We start from the raw sequence: 22,346 nt of genomic DNA, 5'->3' as shown, positions 1-22,346 counted from the left end.
ATTCTTCTGGGACAAAGTATCGAAAAACAACAACTACATAAAACAATCAAATTATTTTCTGTATTATCTCTATTGCTTTAAGGTCCTCTTAGATCTATAGGATAAGGCTGTGCCTGTCTTCGTTTCTGTAACAACAGTGCCACCAACTGGGTCGAGGATGGTCATATTTGTATATGAATATACATTTCAGTAAAAATAGAAATAGTGTTATATTTAAAAATGTGATTGTTTAAAAAAATCATGCATGATATTATCTTATATTTACATTTCCTTCGAGTATTTGAGTTTAAATTTATTCATTGTCTGTGAATTTATTTGATGTTGGATAATAGCAGTTTCTGTATTTGTTAATGGGAGATTTGTGGACTTGATTCATAGATTTTCTGGTGAAAAATGACACTCCGTTTCTTTTAAGAATATGGCCCTGTATAATTATGTAATCAGCTGTGCCTTTTTGACTGTGATTCTGTTTGATTTGGCTGTTATTAAATTATTCAACTAAGCTATCAAAATACATTTACAGGATATCTCGTTTCATATTGTATGTTAAGGGTGTTAAAAAATTATTACAAATGGGTGACAAGAAGGTCCCTTTTCATGATTTAGTTATTTTTATCCATTTGTTTTCTTATGTTGTTTGTCTGTTGTGACATTTAAAGAAATCTGAAGTCAAATTTCTTCCAAGATTAATCTATATAGACAATAACCCGGAGTTGTTTTGTGTGTGTGTGTGTGTGTGTGCGCATCATCAGTATGACAGTGTTATACCTCAGTCTAACTGGTTAATCATGGCAAGGAGTGACTAAATATTTTGTGTTAATGTAAAAGACTAATTATAAAGCAATGTGTATTAACAAAGATCAACACATTTATATTATACCATTATCATAAAGCAGCACATTAATTCCCACTCCCACCTTTTATTTCAGAATTATGTTTACACATATTTTAACATTCAGAAACAGATAAAATGACATTTACAAGTCAGACTGATTGGTCACCAAATCCCAATTAATAGCTTCTATATTAATGACCAGAAGTGCCTGAACAATATTAACATACTTGGTCACTTTATAACATATAATACAATGTCACAGAATTAAAATACGCCCATTAGAAAACTTGTAGTGTTTTGTACAAAATCTACTAAAATGTATTTCCTGAAATTCAGTTTAGGTTTAAAACACGAATGATGAAAAGCAATGTGTAAATGACCCAGAAACATTGGTACCCAGCAGGAGAATCTGTATATGGTTTAAAAAAAAAACACAGCTGTCCAACAAGACCAAGTCTTCGATGGCACTTAGTGTATATTTGGTCAGTAAAAACGTAGTTTAAATTCAGTATGGAGCTGATTTTTTTGTTTTTTTTTAAATCAGCTCTATGTTGGCTATCATAGTTTTTGACTCTGTAGTGTGATGAGGAAAACAACTGTGAAATGAACAAGAAACAAGGCTGTTTCGTGACCTTTGTAGTGTAAGCAAAGACGTTCAGAATTTAACTCATTCCCGACTGATTTGAAAAAAAAAAAAAAAAAAGAATAAAAATGCATACAATTACATGATTGTCCAGAGAAATACAGACTTTGTGTCTGATATGCATAGTCATCGCTAATCCACAAGTGCTGCACATTCTCATTAAATAAAAAACTTTGGTTGCTGTAAGAAACAGATGGAATGTACACATCTAGCTTCATGTGAACTGGAGTTGTCTGCTCTCGCATTGCTGTGCCGCTGTCATCTGACACGATATTAAAAGGTGCATTTCTAGGCAGCACAGGAATATTGCACAGTATTTTCAGGTCTAGAGGTACAGCATTCTGGAGTGGTTTGGATCAGAGATCATGTAGATGTTTATAGTGTTGCCCTAAGGAAGATGTCACGTTATTTGATGTATTTGTAGGTGCAATTAATGTTTGTGTGGCAAACACACGTAAATATATACAGCATATGCGTACATATTTATGTGTTTGTGTCATCTCTTCTTGGTCCTTCTCTTCCCTGAACAGTGTTCACTTCCCTCCAACAGGAGGCAGTGGAGGAGCACCTCTCACTAAAGCTGGAGAGATAAAGAGGACATGAGGAAATGTGTTCATCTTATGGAGAAATGATAGGTCAAAGTTCAAAGTAAGGTCTTTACCCTTATTGCTTTGGCTGGGGTAGATCTTCGGGAAGGGTCTGTATTCTTCAGGTGGGGGAAGGTCTTCTATAGGGTGGAAGTCGTACTTGGACTCAAAATCACCTGAGAAGAGACGTCAAACATTTTATAAATAGAAAACATTATCTATTCTATGCACTACCTAGTGGACAAGTAGCTTTGCATATGCTAATGTTTAACTGCCATGTCAAGATGAGCACATTCATTTAATTTAGCATGTGGCGGTTGGAAGAACTTTTCATAAATTCTTTTGCTAGTTCATCATATGAATCAACTTGAAATTGAATTTGAAAAATAATTATAATCCATCTATTCCAGTCTTTTGCGGATTAAAGCTTCATTAAAAATTAAAAGCAATACATACAATATTCACAGTGTACACTAAAAAAAAAAGAAAAAAAGTCTCTAACTCTACATTTATTTGTAAAAAAAAAACAATGTTGTAATTATAATTAAAAATAACTGTTCTTTATATAAATAAATGATAAAATGTAATAATATATTATAAATGATAATTTATTATCATTTATAATGATAAATGATAATTTATTATTATTCAAACAGAAAACAGTTGTGATGCTTAGTATTTTGTGGAAACTGTGATAAACAGCTGTTTAAAAGTTTGGGGCAAGTAAAGAAATTAATCACTTGTATTCAATTCATCAAAAGTGACAGTAAAGACATTTTATGTTACAAAAAATGCTGTTCTTTGAAATTAACAATATAAAGCAGCAAAAACTGTTTGGTGAAAATTGCAATTCTTCTGATGGAAAAATAATCCAATCAAAAAGATGATATTTTTTTAGCTACATTCTCCATCCCACAGATTCCCAGGATTTTCCCCAGCTGAACCCTTCTGACAAAACATTTTCTGGGTCTTGTAACACTCCAAAGAGAAAGGAAAACTTGAAATCGCATCATATGACCCCTTTAATATTTCAGTAATTTACCAACACATTTGGATGTTCAGGGGTTTCTGATGTTGCTTTATTGTCACATGGCATGCGGGTAAACAAATAAAATAAGTTTATTTTGATGGTTTTAAAATTATTTATTTACAGTAGAGGCCTGCATGATTTGGTCAAAAAAATATATTGTAAGTATTTTGTCATATATTGCAATTTCAATTTCCTAAACGCACATTCTAAGCAACATTCAGAGATGGAGTTTGTGTTTGGAGTGTGAACCAAGCCACACGAGACACTGAAAACCCTGGATCATGAGCTGCTCACGTGTAAATGAACAGACTAAAATACAGCCTTTTGTGACTTCATAATCATATTAAACTATATCATCATTTCAATTTTGCAGCTCTATTTATTTTAATCTGACATTTTTATCATTTTAGTAATGCATGAACCCTCTGCAGTTCCCTCACAAATCCCCAAGAGTTTGAGAAACCTGTATGAAATACATAAAGAAATCTGTTTTTTTGGTAAATTAATGATCACTAACAGGTCACGAGTAAAATGATGATCTTATTTTTCAGAACTACTTATCTCCGCGTTCTGAGAAGGCTTTGTTGACGGGTGTAATGAGGAAATAAGTGGGCCGCATTTGAATTATTACTGAGAGCTCATTTGACTCCAGGGTTATTTTCATGTGCTGATGCACAGTAGACTACAGATCCACTTCGGAAATCAAAGTTCTGATCTACGGGAACTTCCCACAAACAAACAAATGAGCAACTAAGAGAATGAACTGAACTGATGGAACTCACCAAGAAAGGACCTGGGGGCAGATGACGCATGTCCATTGCGCAGAGGTGGAGGAGGAGGAGGTGCATGTCCTGAATGCTGACGTCCAGCAGAGGACAGAGGAGGGGGCTTCCCTCGACTAGGGGGTTCAGAAGACGTTTGTGGCCCGCCGCGATAAGGAGGCGGAGGGGGTGGTGTTTCTCGAACCCCGTTACGAATTGCAGGAGGAGGAACCTGAGGAGCTGAATGAACACTTCATTTTAAATGAGATTTACTTGAAAACCCTTGATTTCAAGGAACAGTTCATGAAAAATTTTTCATTTAGTTCTTTTTCCATTTGAAACCTATTTCAAAAACCTATTCAGTTTTGGTAATTGGGTAATTTAATTCTATATACTGTTCAGGGAGTCATGTTGTCAGGCGATAAATTAAACCGGTCATAGTAAAGTTTGGCCACAAGCCGCCTCTTGATATTTCAGTGCAACAAATTTTAAGAATTGGTACTGTAGCATAGAAGTCAGTATGTTATATATTATATATATATATATACACACACACACACATGTATGTATGTAAAATATATTGTTTCTATATAACAAAACATCTTTAAACGTCTTTAAATCAATAAAGTTAATAGTTTTCGATTTATTTATTGTTTGAATTTTGATTATGCCACTGGCAGTGCTTCAAAAAAAGTCTTAAAGCCTTTAAGTACACAGCCCTTTTGTCAAATTTTCAAATACTTTGATACACCTTCTAGCTGGTTGGTTTGGTTCATGGTTTATAACTCTTTAACAAACACTTTAAAAACCTTATACTTCAGGAAACAAGGCCGTCGAAAAAGTGGCCAGGCACTAATGCACTCTATAGACTTTAGTCAGGTTAGACGCCATGTTGAATTCAATGCAGATGAAATTGAGGCTGTGACGGATAGACCTACAGGCTTAACATGCACTGTCCTAACAGTCCTAGATCATGTCATTTTCACAACTCACAACTTTCAGAATTGTTTTATGAAGCTTTTGTCTACTGAAAGCTTTTTTTGGAAAGACATTTCGTCAACCGAACAATCGGTACAATCCACTGAACGCACTTTACTTCTAGCCTCACAGCCTTGTTTCATTCCTGTCAGAAACCTGACTAAGGTCTATAGTGAGAGAGTTCTCAGTTTGTGTTTTACCTGTGCTGCGCACCACTGGATCTCGTGATGGCGGCGGGGGTCGTCTGTTCTGCTGGGCAGGGGGTGGAGGAGGAGCCTGGCTACGGACGTTAGCATTGCCATGGCTTCTCTTGTTCAGCGAGTTTCGCCTCTTTGGCAACTCGGGGGCCGGGTCACCATTTGCAGCATTAGTCGGCTGACGATAAGGAGGAGGAGGTGGAGGTGCGTTTGAGGAAGGGGAGGAGGATGAAGAGGAGCGAGATGAAAGAGGGGGATGTCTAGGATGCCCATCCCGAGCAGAAGATGGCGGCGGTGGAGGCCCCTTGCTTGCAGGCGGTGGTGGAAGGGGTTTCTCACGACTGTGTGCCCCAGAACCCTGTTGGGCTGAGGAGGGCCCGCGGTTGCCACCGCGATTGAATGGCGGGGGTGGAGGCGGAGCGGAGTTGGTGGGTTTTGAGGAGCTGCTGGCAGCAGACGGTTTGGAGACGTCTGGCACGGAGGGACGTTGATTTCGTGACTGTTCTGGAGGTGAGGAGCGGCCTCCATTACCACGACCGGATCCGTCCGGTTCAGAATGACTCGTGCCACGAGAGACCGCAGGGCGAGAGCCAGGCGGCCGCAGTGCTGACCGTCCTACAGAGCTGTCTGTGTGGACACATTAATCAAACAGTTTGAGATAATAATTAGGGCTGCACGATATTGGGAGAAAAGTGACATTGCAATATTTTTTCCTGCAATATATACTGCAAATGAAATGAAAAAAATACATTTTGGTCATTTGACTTCATAATTGGTAAGAATGAATCATTCTAGAGTTAGTATGATGATTTTGTGAGGTAGTGCATCTTCATAGAAAATAAAAATTAGGGCTTACACCGAAACAAAAATTCTGGGTCGAAACTGAAACTGAAAATTCTGAATGCACTTGGCCAAAAACTGAAACTGAAAATGCTTTTTAATAAATATGTGGTAATATTTGGTAAGACTTTTTAATTTGACTTAATGTTACTGAATTAAAAAATACAAGTCAATAAAATAACTAGGGATGCACCGATCTGATACTTAGTATCGGTATCGGCTCTGATACTGGCATTTACTGCCGAATCAGGTATCAGTCAGACGAGACCGATCCAAATCCGATATTGTGCGTATACTATTCTCTGTTATTGTTAAAGGGTTAGTTCACCCAAAAATGAAAATTAGCCCATGTTTTAATCACCCTCAAGGCATCTTAGATGTTTATGACTTTCTTCTTTCAGACGAATCCAATCGGAGTTATATTAAAAATTGTCCAACCTCTTCCAAGCTTTATAATGGCATGGGCGGGTGTTTTTGTTCAACAGTCCAAAAGTAGTCAAATAAAGCGCATCCACCCATATTAAAATGTGCCTCACATGGCTCTGGGGGGTGAATAAAGGCCTCTCTGCGCTGTGACTTCGTTTTGCTTCAAGCGCATCATTCTGTGCACAGGATGTGCATATGTGCTTTGTGCCGCTCTGTATTGAGCCTTTCATATTATAATACTTTTGCGCAATGAAACATTAATAGCATTTCTTGTTCTGTCCTATCTATCATATGTTGCTGCCTCCATCACTGTGCTATACATTTAAAAGAAATGTATTTTAATTTTATACTATATATTTATATATAAATATATTTACTTGTTTTTCATGAATGTATTTTACAACAATTCAAAGAATTTACCAGATTTAGTCCTACACTTATTCAATTTTATTTGTTCCTCACTAAATGTTTAGATTTTATAAAAGTATTGTGCACTCATGATTTTTCCAGAATAACTTCTGCTGCTGAATTATTCATTAACCTAGTTTATAATAGTATTTTTGTCATAGATTATGATTATATATTTTTTCATTTGTTATTTTTCTTTAAAATGAAATTGTCTATATTTAGTAGATTGTATTTAACACACAAAATGTGTTAAATACAGCACCATAAAAAATACAGCACCATAGTCCCCCCCTCCCATAGGGGAAGCAGTCATGGCCTAATGGTTAGAGAGTCGGACGTGAACCCGAAGGTCGCGGGTTCGAGTCTCAGGTCTGGCAATAATTGTCAGTGGGGGGAGTGAATAACCAGCACTCTCTTCCACCTTCGATACCTCGACTGAGGTGGGACCCTTGAGCAAGGCACCGAACCCCCAACTGCTCCCCGCAGCAATATGGCTGCCCACTGCTCCAGGTGTGTGTTCACATTGTGTGTGTGCACTTGGAAGGGTTAATTGCAGAGCACAAATTCCGAGTATGGGTCACTATACTCGTCCACAAGATACTTCAATTTTTTTTCAAAAGAGTGATGATCAGGTCAACACACAGAAGTATAGAAATTCTACATTGATAAAAAAAAAACTGGGCTGGTATCGGATCGGTATCGGCCAATACTCAGAACTTTTGGGATCGGATTGGATCGGTTCTGAAAAAAAGGTATCGGTGCATCCCTAAAAATAAAACACTTTTATTTAAAGTAAAACAATAAAATTAGACCGAAAATATGTTAATATTTAACTGAATATTTTTTTTTTTAATTATACAACATGTATTTGACTCATATTTTCTGCCATTTTTCTCTTTCGGCTAAAAACCAAAAATGGCATTTTCGGCCGATAATTTTTGGCAGCCAAAATTTCAGTGCATCCCTTATAAAAAATTATTTTAAAAAAAAGTTGAAAAAGTCATTTTTATTGTGCAACCTTAATAAAAATCACCATTGCACTACTCACTGTGAAAGGGAAACATACCTCCAACTGGTCGTAGTTTAGGCACTCCTCCACTGAACAATCCTCCCATGGCCATTGGCCCTGAACCACCTCCAAATCCTCCTCCTCCTCCACCTCCACCTCCACCACTGCCACCTCGACCTCCAGTCTCTGCAAAAAAAAAAAAACATTGAATGGTTAGCTGGGTCAAGTCAAACAATTAATTGTATTTTCAGCGGTAGTGCACAACAGATGACGTACTTTCGAGGATAGGTGCACTTCTGTCATTGACCCCACTGGTCGTCTTCAGTTTAGTGCCTTTGCAGATGTCTGACAGCAGAGCTCCTCTTCCTTTACCGTCATCTCGACTTCGTTTTGGAGGTGTGGTGTTTGCCTGAAAGTCAACACATTTGTATGTTAAAAAGCCTGATCTATTCATTTATTTAAAAATACATTAAAAATGCATTTCATTGACTTGAATTTCGCTTTAAGACAAAATTTGTTCTGAATTTCTGAAATTAAAATTCATTTTGATATTTTCTGTGGGGCATAAAGACTGAAAATTATACGAAAAACTTTTTTCAAGAATAAATCATTTTGTTTTTTTAAGACATACATAATTGACATAATTACATAATGTTTTATTATTATTTATTGGGAAAAAAAAGTAACAAATGCTTTAATGCTCAATAATATAAAAAAATGCCCACTAAATGAAAGTTATATGGTGAAACCAACATGCAGAAAAAAAAACATTTATTCCATACAATTGCAGACCCTCATGGCTCTGTGTCAAAGTCAGTCTCTTAAGTTATAAGATTATTATTATTGTTTTTATAACAAATAGTGTCACTCTCCAAACTCCAAAATCTAATGATAACTTTTTTTTTGTTGTTGTTAAATATATCAAATATCATATGAATGATATTTTAGGAAATAAACTAAAAAATTATATTTCTAAATTAATAATTTACTTTTTTGGTCGAAAAACTACTTTGAAAAATATATAAAACAATATTTCTTAATTAAACCTAATGATATATATATATATATATAAAATTTGATTAAAATGTATAAACATTTGAAAACAAAGTTCTTAAAGCTATATGAGACCTATTTGAATAAATTTTTTTTTTAAAGATCTTGGCACATGTGCTTTAATCTAGAATGTTTAAATATTAATTTTTCTGTATTGCTTTATTGCATTTAAATGTTCAGTTATTGTTGTTATAAGAAAAATGTTATTAAACCTGTTATACTGTATTATGACAGCACTTTTTAAAACTAAATTTCAACATCGTGATAATACCGTACACCGTGATAAAAGCATGATCAATTAACCGCAACATGAAAATTTGATACCGGCATATCCCTACTTTATAACTCGCAATTCTGACTTTATAATATCATGCAATTCTAAGAAAAAAATTCAGAATTGTGAATTTATATCTCGCATGACTGACTTTATAACTCGCAATTGTGAGTTTATAATATCATGCAATTCTAAGAAAAAAAGCCAGAATTGCGAGTTTATATCTCACAATTCTGTGAAAAAAGTCAGAATTGTGAGATAAAAAGTCGCAATAACCTTTTTTTTATTTTTTATTCAGTGGCGGAAACGGGCTTCCATACAAATCTCAATGGAAACACAATGGAAAAAAAGACATTTCTGTCATCATTTACTCCCCCTCCAGTTGTTCTTGGAGGTCTTTGTGAGCTTCTTATACTGAACACAAAAGAAGATATTTTGAAGAATGTTGGTAACTGAACAGTTGATGGTCTGCATTGATTTCCACAGTGGTGAAAACAACATTATTCAAAATATCTTCTGTGCTGTTCAGCCAAAGAAAGAAATCCATAAAGATTTCGAACAACTTGACAGTGAGAAAATGATGACTTTTAACAGTATTGAATGCACTACAAACCTGGCATTCCTCACATTGCAAACAACAGGCATAACAGGCAAACAACTATCTCTGCTTTAATCAGCCTTACCAAATCTGACAAGGGCCTTGTTTATTACACCCAACTGTTGCAAGAATCTGTTTGTGGTACGCATTAAAGCACATGTGAAAAACGTAAGGAAGTAGGAGTTTAGTCTTTAAAGATTCTGCACTTAAACTGACAGCCGGCTACAACTGATCTGGAACCCAAGATTCACATCAAGACCACAAAAACAATGCCTGGTGTCAAAAATCATTTTGTGAGAAAATATACTTTTGCCACTGACAAGTCTAGGAAAAAAAGTAGTTGATGTATTTTACACAGTTATCAACAGGAAAGTTCAGACTTGATGTCGTATGTACATTTTTGCTTGGCAGTTGTAAATGTAAATGTCTTATGACCAGAAGTGTTTATAAAGCCTAGTATCATATTTGAAACTTGAATTTCTAAACCGTCTACATTATCCACATGATCAAAACTTTGCAGAAAATGCTGTTGCACACAATCTTCTACATGCCTTCTGTTGTCTGATTGATAGTTTATACTTTTTTAGCAAGTAAAAGGCCTTTTAGTATAGGCTAATTCTAAAAACATCCAATCAAGTAAACATAAGATCCATAATCAGGTTAAAATATAAGTATCAAATACGATACATCAGGATTTTGGGAAAAGTTTATTTGTACATCTCCAAATCATTATTATATAACATTGTATTATATGTTTTGTCCCCCATAATTAAAACTACAAAGTTTTGATCATAAAACAAAACATTTAAATATCATCTTAACAAGACATATTATTAGAAGATATGGAGTGACAACTAATATTTTACTAATACTGTATATAAATAAATATCATCATAATATAAATATCAGTAACTGCACCAAATATTTGCTCAGTATGAGTCTCTAAATAAAATTGCTCTATTTTCCTCATCAATTGTACACTTCATATTCTCCAATATCATACTATATGTATCATATCTGATGAATCAAGCTTTTATGGTCATACAAGTTTGATTTACCAGATATGATACTAAACATACTGTAAAACACATATGCAAACTTTTTTAATATTTTGTCTAAAGCTTCAATAAACTGTTACACTTAAAGCAATCATTGTAAGACCTCACAAGGTATACTTTTGTTTGGCCCTTTAAAAGATTTTGTCTCTAAAAGCATAATACAGTTACAAATACCACATTTGGAGCATACGATTTATGCTCAGTATCATAAACCGTTGCCATGTCAGACCAATGTGTACATAGAATTAAATCTTGTTTCGCTGACAGTAATTTTACAGTAAAACGAAGGAAATTAATAATGGAAGAAGCCAAACCAGTTTGTGAAAATGATGTGTTGTCTATGTGTTACTTAACATTATGATCATGCCTAACTGAGTCAACAAATACTGTCTTGAACAGTACACAGACTAAGTGACTATACCTGCCATGCCATACAAGATCCTGGAGAGTCGTGAAATGTAATACAGGTTCAAGCACGTACAGGTATGGATTAGGTAAAACCAAAACTTTTGAAATAACGATGTTGTGAACAACGCAAATGATGGTGATTCGTAACCGAATTGTTCTTTTGAGTCGGATCTTTGTAGTGAATCGGTTGTACCGGTTCACAAAACCGGTCTAAACGACTCGCTAATTAATAAAAACAACCCCAGTGAAACAGTATATGTGCACAAACTTTGCACAAAGTCACTTGTGTATTCATTAAAAACGTAATAAGAACGGTAAGTTAAATAACAAATAGGTCAACTTGATTATTCCGGCTGTTAAGACGTTAGCAAAGCTTACCTGTCGGTCGATGTGAGATCCTGTCCCAAACAACATTAATGTTAAGCAGTAACCAGCTGCTCTTTCGCCGATGACCCGCTGTCTGACTGACCACCGAAAAACTGGTAACTAGTCGTAAGAAAGCTTACATTGGTCCGCTGTCATAATGGCTGGTTATTGCCAACTCTGTAAACTTATTCCCAACAGTTCACAGCGTGAAACGAAAGTACGAAAGGCAAAGATTCACAAAACCGGATGTCTTGTTGCTAATAACATTGCTGCCCAGTGTTTGAGGGCGGTAATCTTCCAGAGGTGGACCACTGGGTTTTAGCGAACCCAGTTCTACGAAATCCCGGAAATAACCGAGTCGGTACAAAATGGAGGCACGAGGCCGAAAAAATCCGATTGCATCCGGAAGGCAAGACCTGCAACTACACGGCTAACCTTTTAGCGTCACGCTGCAGTGGTAATCAGATTGTAGCATCTGCCAAAACTCAACAGTAGTTTATTGTAACTAACCTCGTTGTTTTATTTATTTATTTCACGACACTGGTGACTGCAGGAACTTTATGGTAGCCTATTTCTAATAACTTATAACTGTTTCTAATAATTTGTCAAATTAACCATAAAGTCAAAACTAATCATATTTTCAACAAGTAATTTTGAACAACAAAAGGTCTATAAGTCGATTTGCTTTTGAAACGAATTTTAAAACGGTTTCGCTCATTTAGACCCAAGCCTTTAGGCTACATACTTGAGTTTCAGAGTTTTAACGCTTTTTGACCAATTAATTTCCATGACTTTAGCCTACAAGTATTTTTAACATCACTTATATAAATTAGAATTATCCATTGGTATCTCAGGTAAATGACGTACAGTGAAGGAGAGAGAGAACAGGACTAACACATGACACTGGGGTTCCAACACATATGCCCACAATCACAACAACACCTGATAAAGCTCCACCCTCCAGGCCACACCTCCAAAAACAGACAAGTCAGCAGCACACAAGAATCTGTACAGTGCAAAATGTGTTCAGTCTGCAAATAGATGACAGACACAAGACCAATCACAATTTAGAATGCAAATAAGTCCATGGGAAATTTTGAATCGTACATTTCTTTGCTCTAATTTGCTATCTTTTAAGTATGAATCTTTTGAGATTTTCATGTCAAACAATAGCCTAATTTTATGGTCAATTCTTAAACACATGGGCTAGAATGTTTATAAAGAATACCAACACTGCTGTCCACTTTCTGTATGCAAAACAGTTTTGCCAGGTTGGCCTTTAAATTATCATGACTGACTACTCTTACATTATTAAAAATAAAGGTGCTTAAAATGTTCTTCACAGCGATGCCATAGAAGAACCATTTTTGGTTCCACAAAGAATCATTCAGTCAACGGTTCTTTAAGGAACCATCTCTTTCTTACCTTTTTATAATCTGAAGAACCTTCTTTCGCCACAAAGAACCTTTTGTGCAACAGAAAGGTTCTGCAGATGTTAAAGGTTCTTTATGGAACCATTGAACCTTCTTTCGCCACAAAGAACCTTTTGTGCAACAGAAAGGTTCTGCAGATGTTAAAGGTTCTTTATGGAACCATTTAGGGAAAAAAAAGGTTCTTCTATGGCATCGTGAAGCACCTTTATTTTTAAGAGTGTATATGCAGATTTTGTCATAATGAGCAAATACTCTTTATAGCAAGGTTTTTTTTTAAGTTTTCAAAATAACCACTTCAGAAAATGGTACACTGTAATGTATATTTTAATTGCATAACATTTGAAGTATTCTACAACAACTGCTTTTGTATCTTGAAGCAACAATGTCAGTAGGAATATTTCACAAATTATTTATATACATCCATCAAAACAAATCCCCCTACGTGTACCTTATTGTATCAATGAGCACTAAAAATGTGCAAAAACTAAACAAAAAGTTGGCAAGAAACGAGATATTATCCAAACAAACTGTTTTCCAGACAAAACTTTTTACATGTGTATATTTCATCCACACTGTATTTATACATTACTGTTGCATTTTACATAATTTACAAAATATATATGATTTACAATATTTAATCAGGCAAGATCCACATAATATTGTCACATACATATAGTACATAAACTCTTTAAAAAAGTTATAACCTAATGATCTATGATACTGTAAGTGCAAGTTTATGCTAACATTTCAATAACATCTCCTTTAGGGAAAGGCTTGTTCATCAGTTTTAAGTTTGCTCAAGCACATTTACAGTATCTACTCTAAGTTTTTATAGTTTTAAATATGCTATTCGTTCTTATCAGCCCTGTAAACATGATTGCTAAGGACAAGCTCATTCTTGTCTCCCACATCCCTTTCTTTTAATGATCCTACATTAGTTTAAGAACGTTAAATTTCGACCCTTTCAAAGTTCTTTCTGGAACCTCCAGATCCATCGCATGTATTTGCAGATGTCTCATTGTCTGTCTGCGACTATGGTCAATTTGCCCGTTGCCCCATCCATCTCTTCTAGGCATCCCTTTGTAAGTGTAGCATATATCATCAGTAGTGTAATAACGTCTAGGAACCATCTTCCTATAATAACCTGCATTATCACCTGATCTTTGCATGGTATTCATTCCCATATTTGAATTTCTCACAGCTACATTTTCTCTACTTCTTGAAACTTGAAATTTAGGCACTGATATATTGTTCCAGTTGCCATCCATATCAAAGCTACTTGCTTTTGTTTTATGATGTCCTGACCTGAATGCCCCAGACATATCATTGTAGTAAACATCTGAAGATGTTGGACCCACTCCAGAGATTCTGGTCTGGCCAGAGACATGTTTTTGCATTGTAGCCCACTGAGCTTTTCCTGAAACTTCCATGTCTCTGTTCAAGTCATAATAGGGGTCCTGCATGTTAAATTCTGGGGCACTATATTTCTGATGAGTCGGTATTCTGACGTCTCTTGAGGGAGCATCAAGACCATACATTATGGTTGCCTTTGTTTTACCTCTTGGGACTGCAAAGCTGTTAGCATGCATTTGTGTATAGGTACCAAAATCAACATCAGACCTCAGCCCATGAAAATCAGGGCTATCAATTCCTCCTTTAATTTGGGGGGTTTTAAGATTCATCTTTGGAGAGCTGAATTTAACATCTGTTCCTTCTGGCGTGTTTCCTGAGAGTTTCATTTTCCCAGAAGGAGAATCAATGTCAAAGTCTGGTGCGTTCACATCAAAACTGGGTTTCTTGAAATTTGGTCCTTTTATTTTGCCTTTATGGAAATCAACATTCATATCTGGGGCTGTGATATCTGGCTTATGACCTCTGATACTGAAGTCTGGGGAATGAAATTCTGTCTTAATCTTCGGAGTCGAGAGGTCCATTTTAGGTGTCTTTAGATCATAGTCAGGTGTCTTTATTTTGGGTGCCGAGAAACCAATATCAGGCATCTTAAAAGCAGGCATTTTCATTTGTCCAGATCGCATGTCCATGTCAGGAAGTGTAAGGTCTGTTCTTGGACCTTTAAGATCAACATTAGGACCATGAATGTTAATATCAGGACGATTAATCCCAGCATTTAATTTGGGAGCTGATGCGCTCAGATTAAGGTCGGGCTGATCAATGTCAGCATCCATATTCATATGTGGCCCTTTCAAACCTGACAGGCCAAAACTGGGCATCTTTAACTTTGGCATATTCATTTTACCCGAAGGGCCATTAAAATCAATATCAGGTGATTTGATATCTAGGTTTGGGCCTTTCAAATCAGACCGAGGCAGAGTCAGATCCATGTTTGGGGTATCGATTCCTCCCTTTATTTTTGGGCTTTTGAGATTCAGCTTTGGAGATCTGACTTTAAGATCAGGTCCTTCTGGCTTGCTGTCTGAGAAGCCCAGCTTTGGCAGTTTAAATTTGCTTGAAGGTGCATCAGTGTCAAAGTCTGGAGTGTTCCAATCAAGATTGGGTTTCTTGAAATTTGGTTCTTTCATTTTACCTTTAGGTAAATCAACATTCAAGTCTGGGGTTGTGATATCTGACTTATGACCTCTGATGTTGAGGTCTGGTGAATCAAAGTCTGCCTTAAACTCTGGAGCTGACAGATACATTTTAGGGGTATTCAGATCATAGCCCGATGTTTTGAGTTTGGGTCCTGAGGAATCAACATCAGGCATCTTGAGGGTGGGCATTTTCAGTTTTCCAGAAGGCATGTCCATGTCTGGAAATGCAAGGTTGGTTTTTGCACTCTTGAAATCAGCATTAGGTCCATGAATGTCAAAATCAGGACCATTAATCCCTGCATTTAGTTTAGGAGTTGATGCATTCAAATTAAGGTCGGGCTGATCAATGTCAGCATCCATGTTCATATGTGGCCCTTTCAAACCTGACAAGCCAAAACTGGGCATCTTTAACTTTGGCATATTCAATTTACCTGAAGGGCCATTAACATCAATATCAGGTGTATTGATATCTAAGTTTGGGCCTTTCAAATCAGTTTGAGGCAGAGTCAGATCCATGTCTGGGGTATTGATTCCTCCCTTCATTTTGGGGCTTTTGAGATTCAGATCTGGAGCTTTTGGCTTGCTACCCGAGAAGCCGATTTTTGGCAGCTTAAATTTACCTGAAGGGGCATTTATGTCAAGGTCAGGTGCATTCATGTCAAGATTGGGTGTCTTTAAGTCTGGTGTTGTAAATTTACCTTTAGGAAAATCAAGATTCATGTCTGGCCCTGTGATATCTGGCTTATGACCTTCAATGTTCAGGTCTGGGGAATCAAAGTCGGCCTTAAACTTTGGAGCTGACAGATCCATTTCAGGGGTCTTCAAATCATATTCAGGCGTCTTTATTTTTGGCCCTGAGACACCAAACTTGGGCATCTTTAAAGTGGGCATTTTCATTTTTCCAGAAGGCTTGTCAATGTCTGGAAGAGTAAGGTCTGTTTTGGGGCCTTTAAAATCAGCATTGGGTCCATTTAAGTCAATATCAGGACCACTTAACACTGCATTTAGTTTAGGAGCTGATGCATTCAAGTTAAGGTCAGGCTTATTAATGTCAGCATCCACATTCATATTTGGCCCTTTCATACCTGACAGGCCAAAACTGGGCATCTTTAACTTTGGCATATTCAATTTACCTGATGGGCCATTAATATCAACATCAGGTGATTTGAAATCTAGGTTTGGGCCTTTCCAATCAGTTTGAGGCAGAGTCAAGTCCATGTCTGGGGCATCTATTCCTCCCTTCATTTTGGGGCTTTTGAAATTCAGCTTTGGATATTTGATTTTAAGATCTGGGCCTTTTGGCTTACTACCTGAAAACCCAATTTTTGGCAGCTTAAATTTACCTGAAGGGGCATTCATGTCAAGATTGGGTGTCTTTAAGTCTGGTGCTGTAAATTTACCTTTAGGGAAATCAAGATTCATGTCTGGACCTGTGATATCTGTTTTATGACCTTCAATGTTCAGGTCTGGGGAATCAAAGTCGGCCTTAAACTTTGGAGCTGACAGATCCATTTCAGGGGTCTTCAAATCATAGTCAGGCGTCTTTATTTTTGGCCCTGAAACACCAAACTTGGGCATCTTTAAAGTGGGCATTTTCATTTTTCCAGAAGGCTTGTCAATGTCTGGAAGAGTAAGGTCTGTTTTTGGGTCTTTGAGATCAACATTAGGTCCATGTACATCAATATCAGGACTATTTATTCCTGCATTTAGTTTGGGAGTTGATGTGCTCAGATTGAGGTCGGGCTGATCAATATCAGCATCCACATTCATACGTGGTCCTTTCAAACCTGACAGGCCAAAACTGGGCATCTTCAGCTTTGGCATATTAAATTTACCTGAAGGGCCATTAACATCAATATCAATATCAGGTGAATTGATATCTAGGTTCGGGCCTTTTAAATCAGTTTGAGGCAGATTCAGATCCATGTCTGGGGCATCTATTCCTCCCCTCATTTTGGGGCTTTTGAGATTCATCTTTGGAGATTTGATTTTAAGATCTGGCCCTTTTGGCTTACTACCGGAAAACCCAAATTTTGGCAGCTTCAATTTACCTGAAGGGGCATTGATGTCGAAGTCAGGTGCATTCATGTCAAGATTGGGTGCCTTTAAGTCTGGTGCTTTAAATTTACCTTTAGGGAAATCAAGATTAATGTCTGGACCTGTGATATCTGGCTTATGACCTTTAATGTTGAGGTCTGGGGAATCAAAGTCTGCCTTAAACTTTGGAGCTGACAGATCCATTTCAGGGGTCTTTAGATCATAGTCAGGCATCTTTACTTTTGGTCCTGAGACACCAAACTTAGGCATCTTTAAATTGGGCATTTTCATTTTTCCAGAAGGCTTGTCAATATCTGGAAAAGTAAGGTCTGTTCTCGGACCTTTGAGATCAACATTAGGTCCATGTACATCAATATCAGGACTGTTTAACCCTGCATGTAGTTTGGGAGTTGATGCGCTCAAATTAAGGTCGGGCTGATCAGTGTCAGCATTCACATTCATATTTGGCCCTTTTAAACCTGACAGGCCAAAACTGGGCATCTTTAGATTTGGCATATTAAATTTACCTGAAGGGCCATTAATATCAATATCAGGTGTTTTGGCATCTAGGTTTAGGCCTTTCAAATCAGTTTGAGGCAGAGTCAGATCCATGTCTGGGGTATCGATTCCTCCCTTTATTTTGGGGATTTTGACATTTAGGTTTGGAGATTTGATTTTAAGATTTGGCCCTTCTGCTTTTTTACCAGAGATGTCAAATTTTGGCAGCTTCAGTTTACCCGAAGGAGCATTTATGTCGAGGTCAGGTGCATTCATGTTAATATTGGGTGTTTTCAAATTTGGTCCTTGAATTTTACCTTTAGGGAAATCAACATTCACGTCAGGTGCCGTGATATCTGGTGAATTAAAATCTGCCTTAAACTTTGGGGCCGAAAGATCCATGTCTGGAGTCGTCAGATCATAGTCAGGCTTTTTCATTTTAGGTCCTGAGAGACCAAAATCAGGCATCTTGAAAGTTGGCCTTTTCATTTTTCCAGATGGCATGTCCATGTCTGGAAGCGTAAGATCTGTTTTTGGACCTTTGAGATCAACATTAGGTCCATGAATGTCAATATCAGGACTATTTATCCCTGCATTTAGTTTGGGAGTTGATGCACTCAGATTGAGGTCTGGCTTATCAATGTCAGCATCCATGTTCATATGTGGCCCCTTCAATCCTGACAGGCCAAAACTGGGCATCTTTAACTTTGGCATATTCAATTTACCTGATTGGCCATTAACATCGACATCAGGTGATTTGATATCTAGGTTCGGGCCTTTCACATCAGTTTGAGGCAGAGTCAGGTCCATGTCATCGATTCCTCCTTTAATTTTGGGGCTTTTGAGATTCAGGTCTGGAGATTTGATTTTAAGATCAGTTTCTTCTGGCTTGCTACCAGAGAAGCCAACTTTTGGCAGTTTAAGGTTACCAGAAGGAACATTTATGCCGAGATCAGGTGCATTTAAGTCAAGATTGGGTTTCTTGAAATTTGGTCCTTTATATGTACCTTCAGGAATATCAACATCCATGTCAGGTCCTGTGATATCTGGCTTATGACCTCTGATGTTGATGTCTGGTGAATCAAAGTCTGTCTTAAATTTGGGAGCGGACAGATCATAGTCAGGTGTTTTTATTTTGGGTCCTGACAGGTCAAAATTAGGCATGCTGAAAGTGGGCGTTTTCAGTTTTCCAGATGACATTTCCATGTCTGGAAGGTCTGTTTTTAGACCTTTGAAATCAGCCTTTGGTCCATCAATTTGTATATCAGAACCATTAAAACCTGCAGCTACTTCAGGGTATGCCAGTTTTGACCCCTTCATACTTCCATCATAACTGATGTCTGTATTCTTGTTTCCAGAGAGGCTAAACTTTGGCAGTTTAAATTTTGGCTTCTTGACATTAACCGATGGTACATCCATATCCATATCAGAAGAATTAAGCACTGCTTTTGGGCCTTTAAAATGTCCTTTTGTGAGGTGCATCACAGGAGATCCTTGGGTATTTGTCAGTGTAAGATTTGAATCTGGTGCATTAATACCAACATCTATTTTTGGATCTGTATATGTTCCACCACGCATGTTGATTTCCCTATCAACACTGGTCAAGTTCTTTGTGGAATGATGCGATGGAACATCTCTTGAAATATTGGTTTTGATCTTTGCTGATCTCAGCAGGTCAGATCCTTGTACTAACATTTCAGAGTCATATTCACCTGTAGAATCCTTGGCATCATAATGGACCATGAATGGCCCCACTTGATTGTCAAATTCTGTTTCATATGGAGTGAGACGCATTCGATCGGCATTCTCAAGTAAAGCCGACACATTTACTTGACCTCTTTTGCGGTCAAGTGTTTGGGTTGTCACTGGCCCATTGTGTATGCCATGTCTGTTTTCCTTAACAGTTTTATTTCCTTTCATGAATTTCCTGACTTTAGCATTGAAGAGCTTGTCATATGAATCTTTCCACACCTGTTGAAACATTTGAATCGTAAATTAATTTGTTTGGGGGTTTCATGAGATAAAAAAATGTCAATGTGATGTACACAGACCTCATTTGGAGCTTTGATATCCAGGCTTTCCAAGCTCTTGCTGGATTTCATACCATGCTTCGTTATCCCCTTGTCATTATCAATCAACTTTAAAATGTCCACAGCTTCATTCTTCTTTTGTTCATTCCTCTTTAGTTCAAACTGACCACTGGCACCCACAATTTCATCATCTTAAATTGAAATGTAATGTAGCGTGAAATTTAGTCTATTATTAAACGGTTATCCTTAAATTTCCACCATATCAGTGTTAATGTCAAGCCATTTTCTCCACAGTAAAAGTGAACCAGCAATCTAAAGCTCAATTAATATACAATGACATGTAAAAAAAATCATATTCAAACAGTCACGAAACTGTACCTTCATGCAAGTGCAGGTCTGTGTATTCCAAACCCTCTACAGACACATTGTCATCTTCAAGTAGCAGGCTGTCAGAGAGGCTTCTTCGAAGAGCCTGCAAGTTACAAGATAATATCATGGTGTTTTTTTTTTCTTCATATTTCTTGAAATTAAATGCATGCATAGAAAAAAATTTCATTATTAAATTATTAAAATGTTAAATTATTAAAATTATGAAATTAAAGATTTTTTGTGATAAACATAAACCTCTGCCAACTGCACTACTAATATTTAATTAATAATTTATTTAGCATTTATTCCTAATAATGGCAAGCACATGAACTTAAAAATATATTTGATAGATCACACAAAATGCGTACACAAAATATAGTTCAGATACAAATTGGATAAAATAAAGATATCATACCATTTCACTAGTATATATTTACAGTGAAGAAAATCCTCCAAATCTCAAACCTGTTGATGCAAAAGAAATGATTCAGCAGCAGCAAGACACCAACGTTTCAGTGCTAATTATTATTGACACATGTAATTGTGAACATCATTGAACAACTATGAACATCACTGAATGAAAAAAAGCCCTTGCCTCAAAATGAAGCAAGACTGAGCAAACAACACTAACTTCTTTTAAATTTACTTTACACTTTGCCAGTTGGCACAAGGGCATCTATCTTGGTGTGCAATTCATCCTTAAAGACGTTAATGCTTAACGAAACATCTGCATTTATCCCACTGGCAGACTGATGAAACTGAGGTATTCAAGGAACTGTTCAGGGATAGTGCAACGAGGGCGTTAGGAACAGGTTAGGCCAGACAAAGGAAACTGAACAGACCTCACCTTGTTAACCACACCCTCTGTATTAAACATGCGAAATCGTAGAGGTACCAGATGCACCCATGATCATCTGTAAGGGCACATATTTTGATAATCTGCTCAACTATTTATTAAAATGATTTAATTGTCTCATTTCATTGAAACAGGTTTCAAAAACATCTAATTACTAACTATCATCTACAGTATATGATCTATTAACCTGTATATTTACAGTAAACACAAATTACAGGTAGAGGACCTAAAAGTGGGCTTCAGAAACATTCTTTTTGATGACAGAGTAATAGACAGTAACAGTATTTAGAAAAAGTGGTCCCCAAAGAAATTATAATGTTAATGTACAAATTCACAACTTTAAATATCTTATAACTGTCCCTGTGCAATACTTTAATACCCAACTTAAGTGCAGTTTGTAATATTAATACATTAAACCACTCTTAAATGACAGTAAAAACACAATTAAATCAGCATAACCTGTGCGAGTGCTGTATAGTCATACATAACAAAAACAGCTGTACACCTGTGCTTGCTAAACAACCAAACTTTACTTTAAGTACCATAGGGGCTGTTTTACGCAACAGAGTTCAGTCCAAAGTACTGTTGTAAATTTGAACAGCAAAGAAAAACCTTACCTTGTATCCAGTGAGCTTTTAAATCCTTGTTCAGTGTCAGCAGTGATAATGTGCCATGCTGAAGACAAGTTTTCACTGGATGAGACCGTGTTTACCTCTGTTCTCTTCTCACTGTTGATGGTATTCTCACTGCGGCAAGTAATACACTTGAAGAGTGGACCAACTGGTTTAACCAGGCCAAACGAATACCTCATAAAGCTTCAGCATCACTGCCTGTTCTGCACTGGAGGCAGGGTGACATAACAAAAACAAACCTCTCCCTAATTCTAGATTGATGGGAGTAAATCAAAAGGAATGGTTATAAAATAGAGTTAAACCCATATGACTCATACAAGTTGGAAAACGTCCACCTGTACAAGGCGTAGTCACTGCCACTCAGGTTGTTCTGGGTGGAGACGGCTTATTACAAGCGTTCACACCTCTAATGAAACCAATTAGGCATTGTTAATTCTCGGAAGAGAGAATGCATTCAAACCACAGAAATAA

At 36.8% G+C, this 22,346-nt stretch overlaps 2 protein-coding genes across 5 annotated transcripts; both read right to left on the bottom strand.

The window, feature by feature from the left end:
* Positions 1–1,375: 1,375 nt before the first annotated feature.
* Positions 1,376–8,168, bottom strand: LOC107753881 (WAS/WASL-interacting protein family member 2-like). The gene is made up of 6 exons (XM_016570149.1): positions 7,991–8,168; positions 7,772–7,900; positions 5,035–5,658; positions 3,878–4,096; positions 2,140–2,241; positions 1,376–2,058 (listed from the first exon to the last, which is right to left on the bottom strand). Exons 1-6 carry the CDS (start codon positions 8,166–8,168, stop codon positions 2,012–2,014), a joined length of 1,299 nt encoding a protein of 432 aa, XP_016425635.1. The 3' UTR covers positions 1,376–2,011.
* Positions 8,169–13,207: 5,039 nt separating this feature from the next.
* Positions 13,208–22,157, bottom strand: LOC107753841 (neuroblast differentiation-associated protein AHNAK-like). 4 transcript variants are annotated; one of them, XM_016570105.1, is made up of 6 exons: positions 21,861–22,157; positions 21,235–21,301; positions 20,803–20,852; positions 20,397–20,490; positions 20,040–20,209; positions 13,208–19,959 (listed from the first exon to the last, which is right to left on the bottom strand). In XM_016570105.1, the coding sequence occupies exons 3-6, from the start codon at positions 20,803–20,805 to the stop codon at positions 13,834–13,836; spliced, it is 6,393 nt and encodes a 2,130-aa protein (XP_016425591.1). In that variant the 5' UTR covers positions 20,806–20,852; positions 21,235–21,301; positions 21,861–22,157; the 3' UTR covers positions 13,208–13,833. The 4 variants fall into 4 exon arrangements, with proteins under 4 accessions (XP_016425591.1, XP_016425592.1, XP_016425593.1 ...); XM_016570106.1 differs by lacking the exon at positions 21,235–21,301 and having other exon boundaries at positions 13,208–16,812; positions 17,521–19,959; positions 21,861–22,154; XM_016570107.1 differs by lacking the exon at positions 21,235–21,301 and having other exon boundaries at positions 13,208–18,150; positions 19,060–19,959; positions 21,861–22,069.
* Positions 22,158–22,346: the final 189 nt, after the last annotated feature.

The sequence above is a fragment of the Sinocyclocheilus rhinocerous genome, unplaced genomic scaffold (genome assembly GCF_001515625.1).
Source record: "Sinocyclocheilus rhinocerous isolate Xijiao unplaced genomic scaffold, SAMN03320098_v1.1 scaffold711, whole genome shotgun sequence".
Classification (NCBI taxonomy): Eukaryota; Metazoa; Chordata; class Actinopteri; order Cypriniformes; family Cyprinidae; genus Sinocyclocheilus; species Sinocyclocheilus rhinocerous.
The sequence above is the reverse complement of the archived record's forward strand: the minus strand, read 5'-3'. Positions and strand labels throughout refer to the sequence as shown.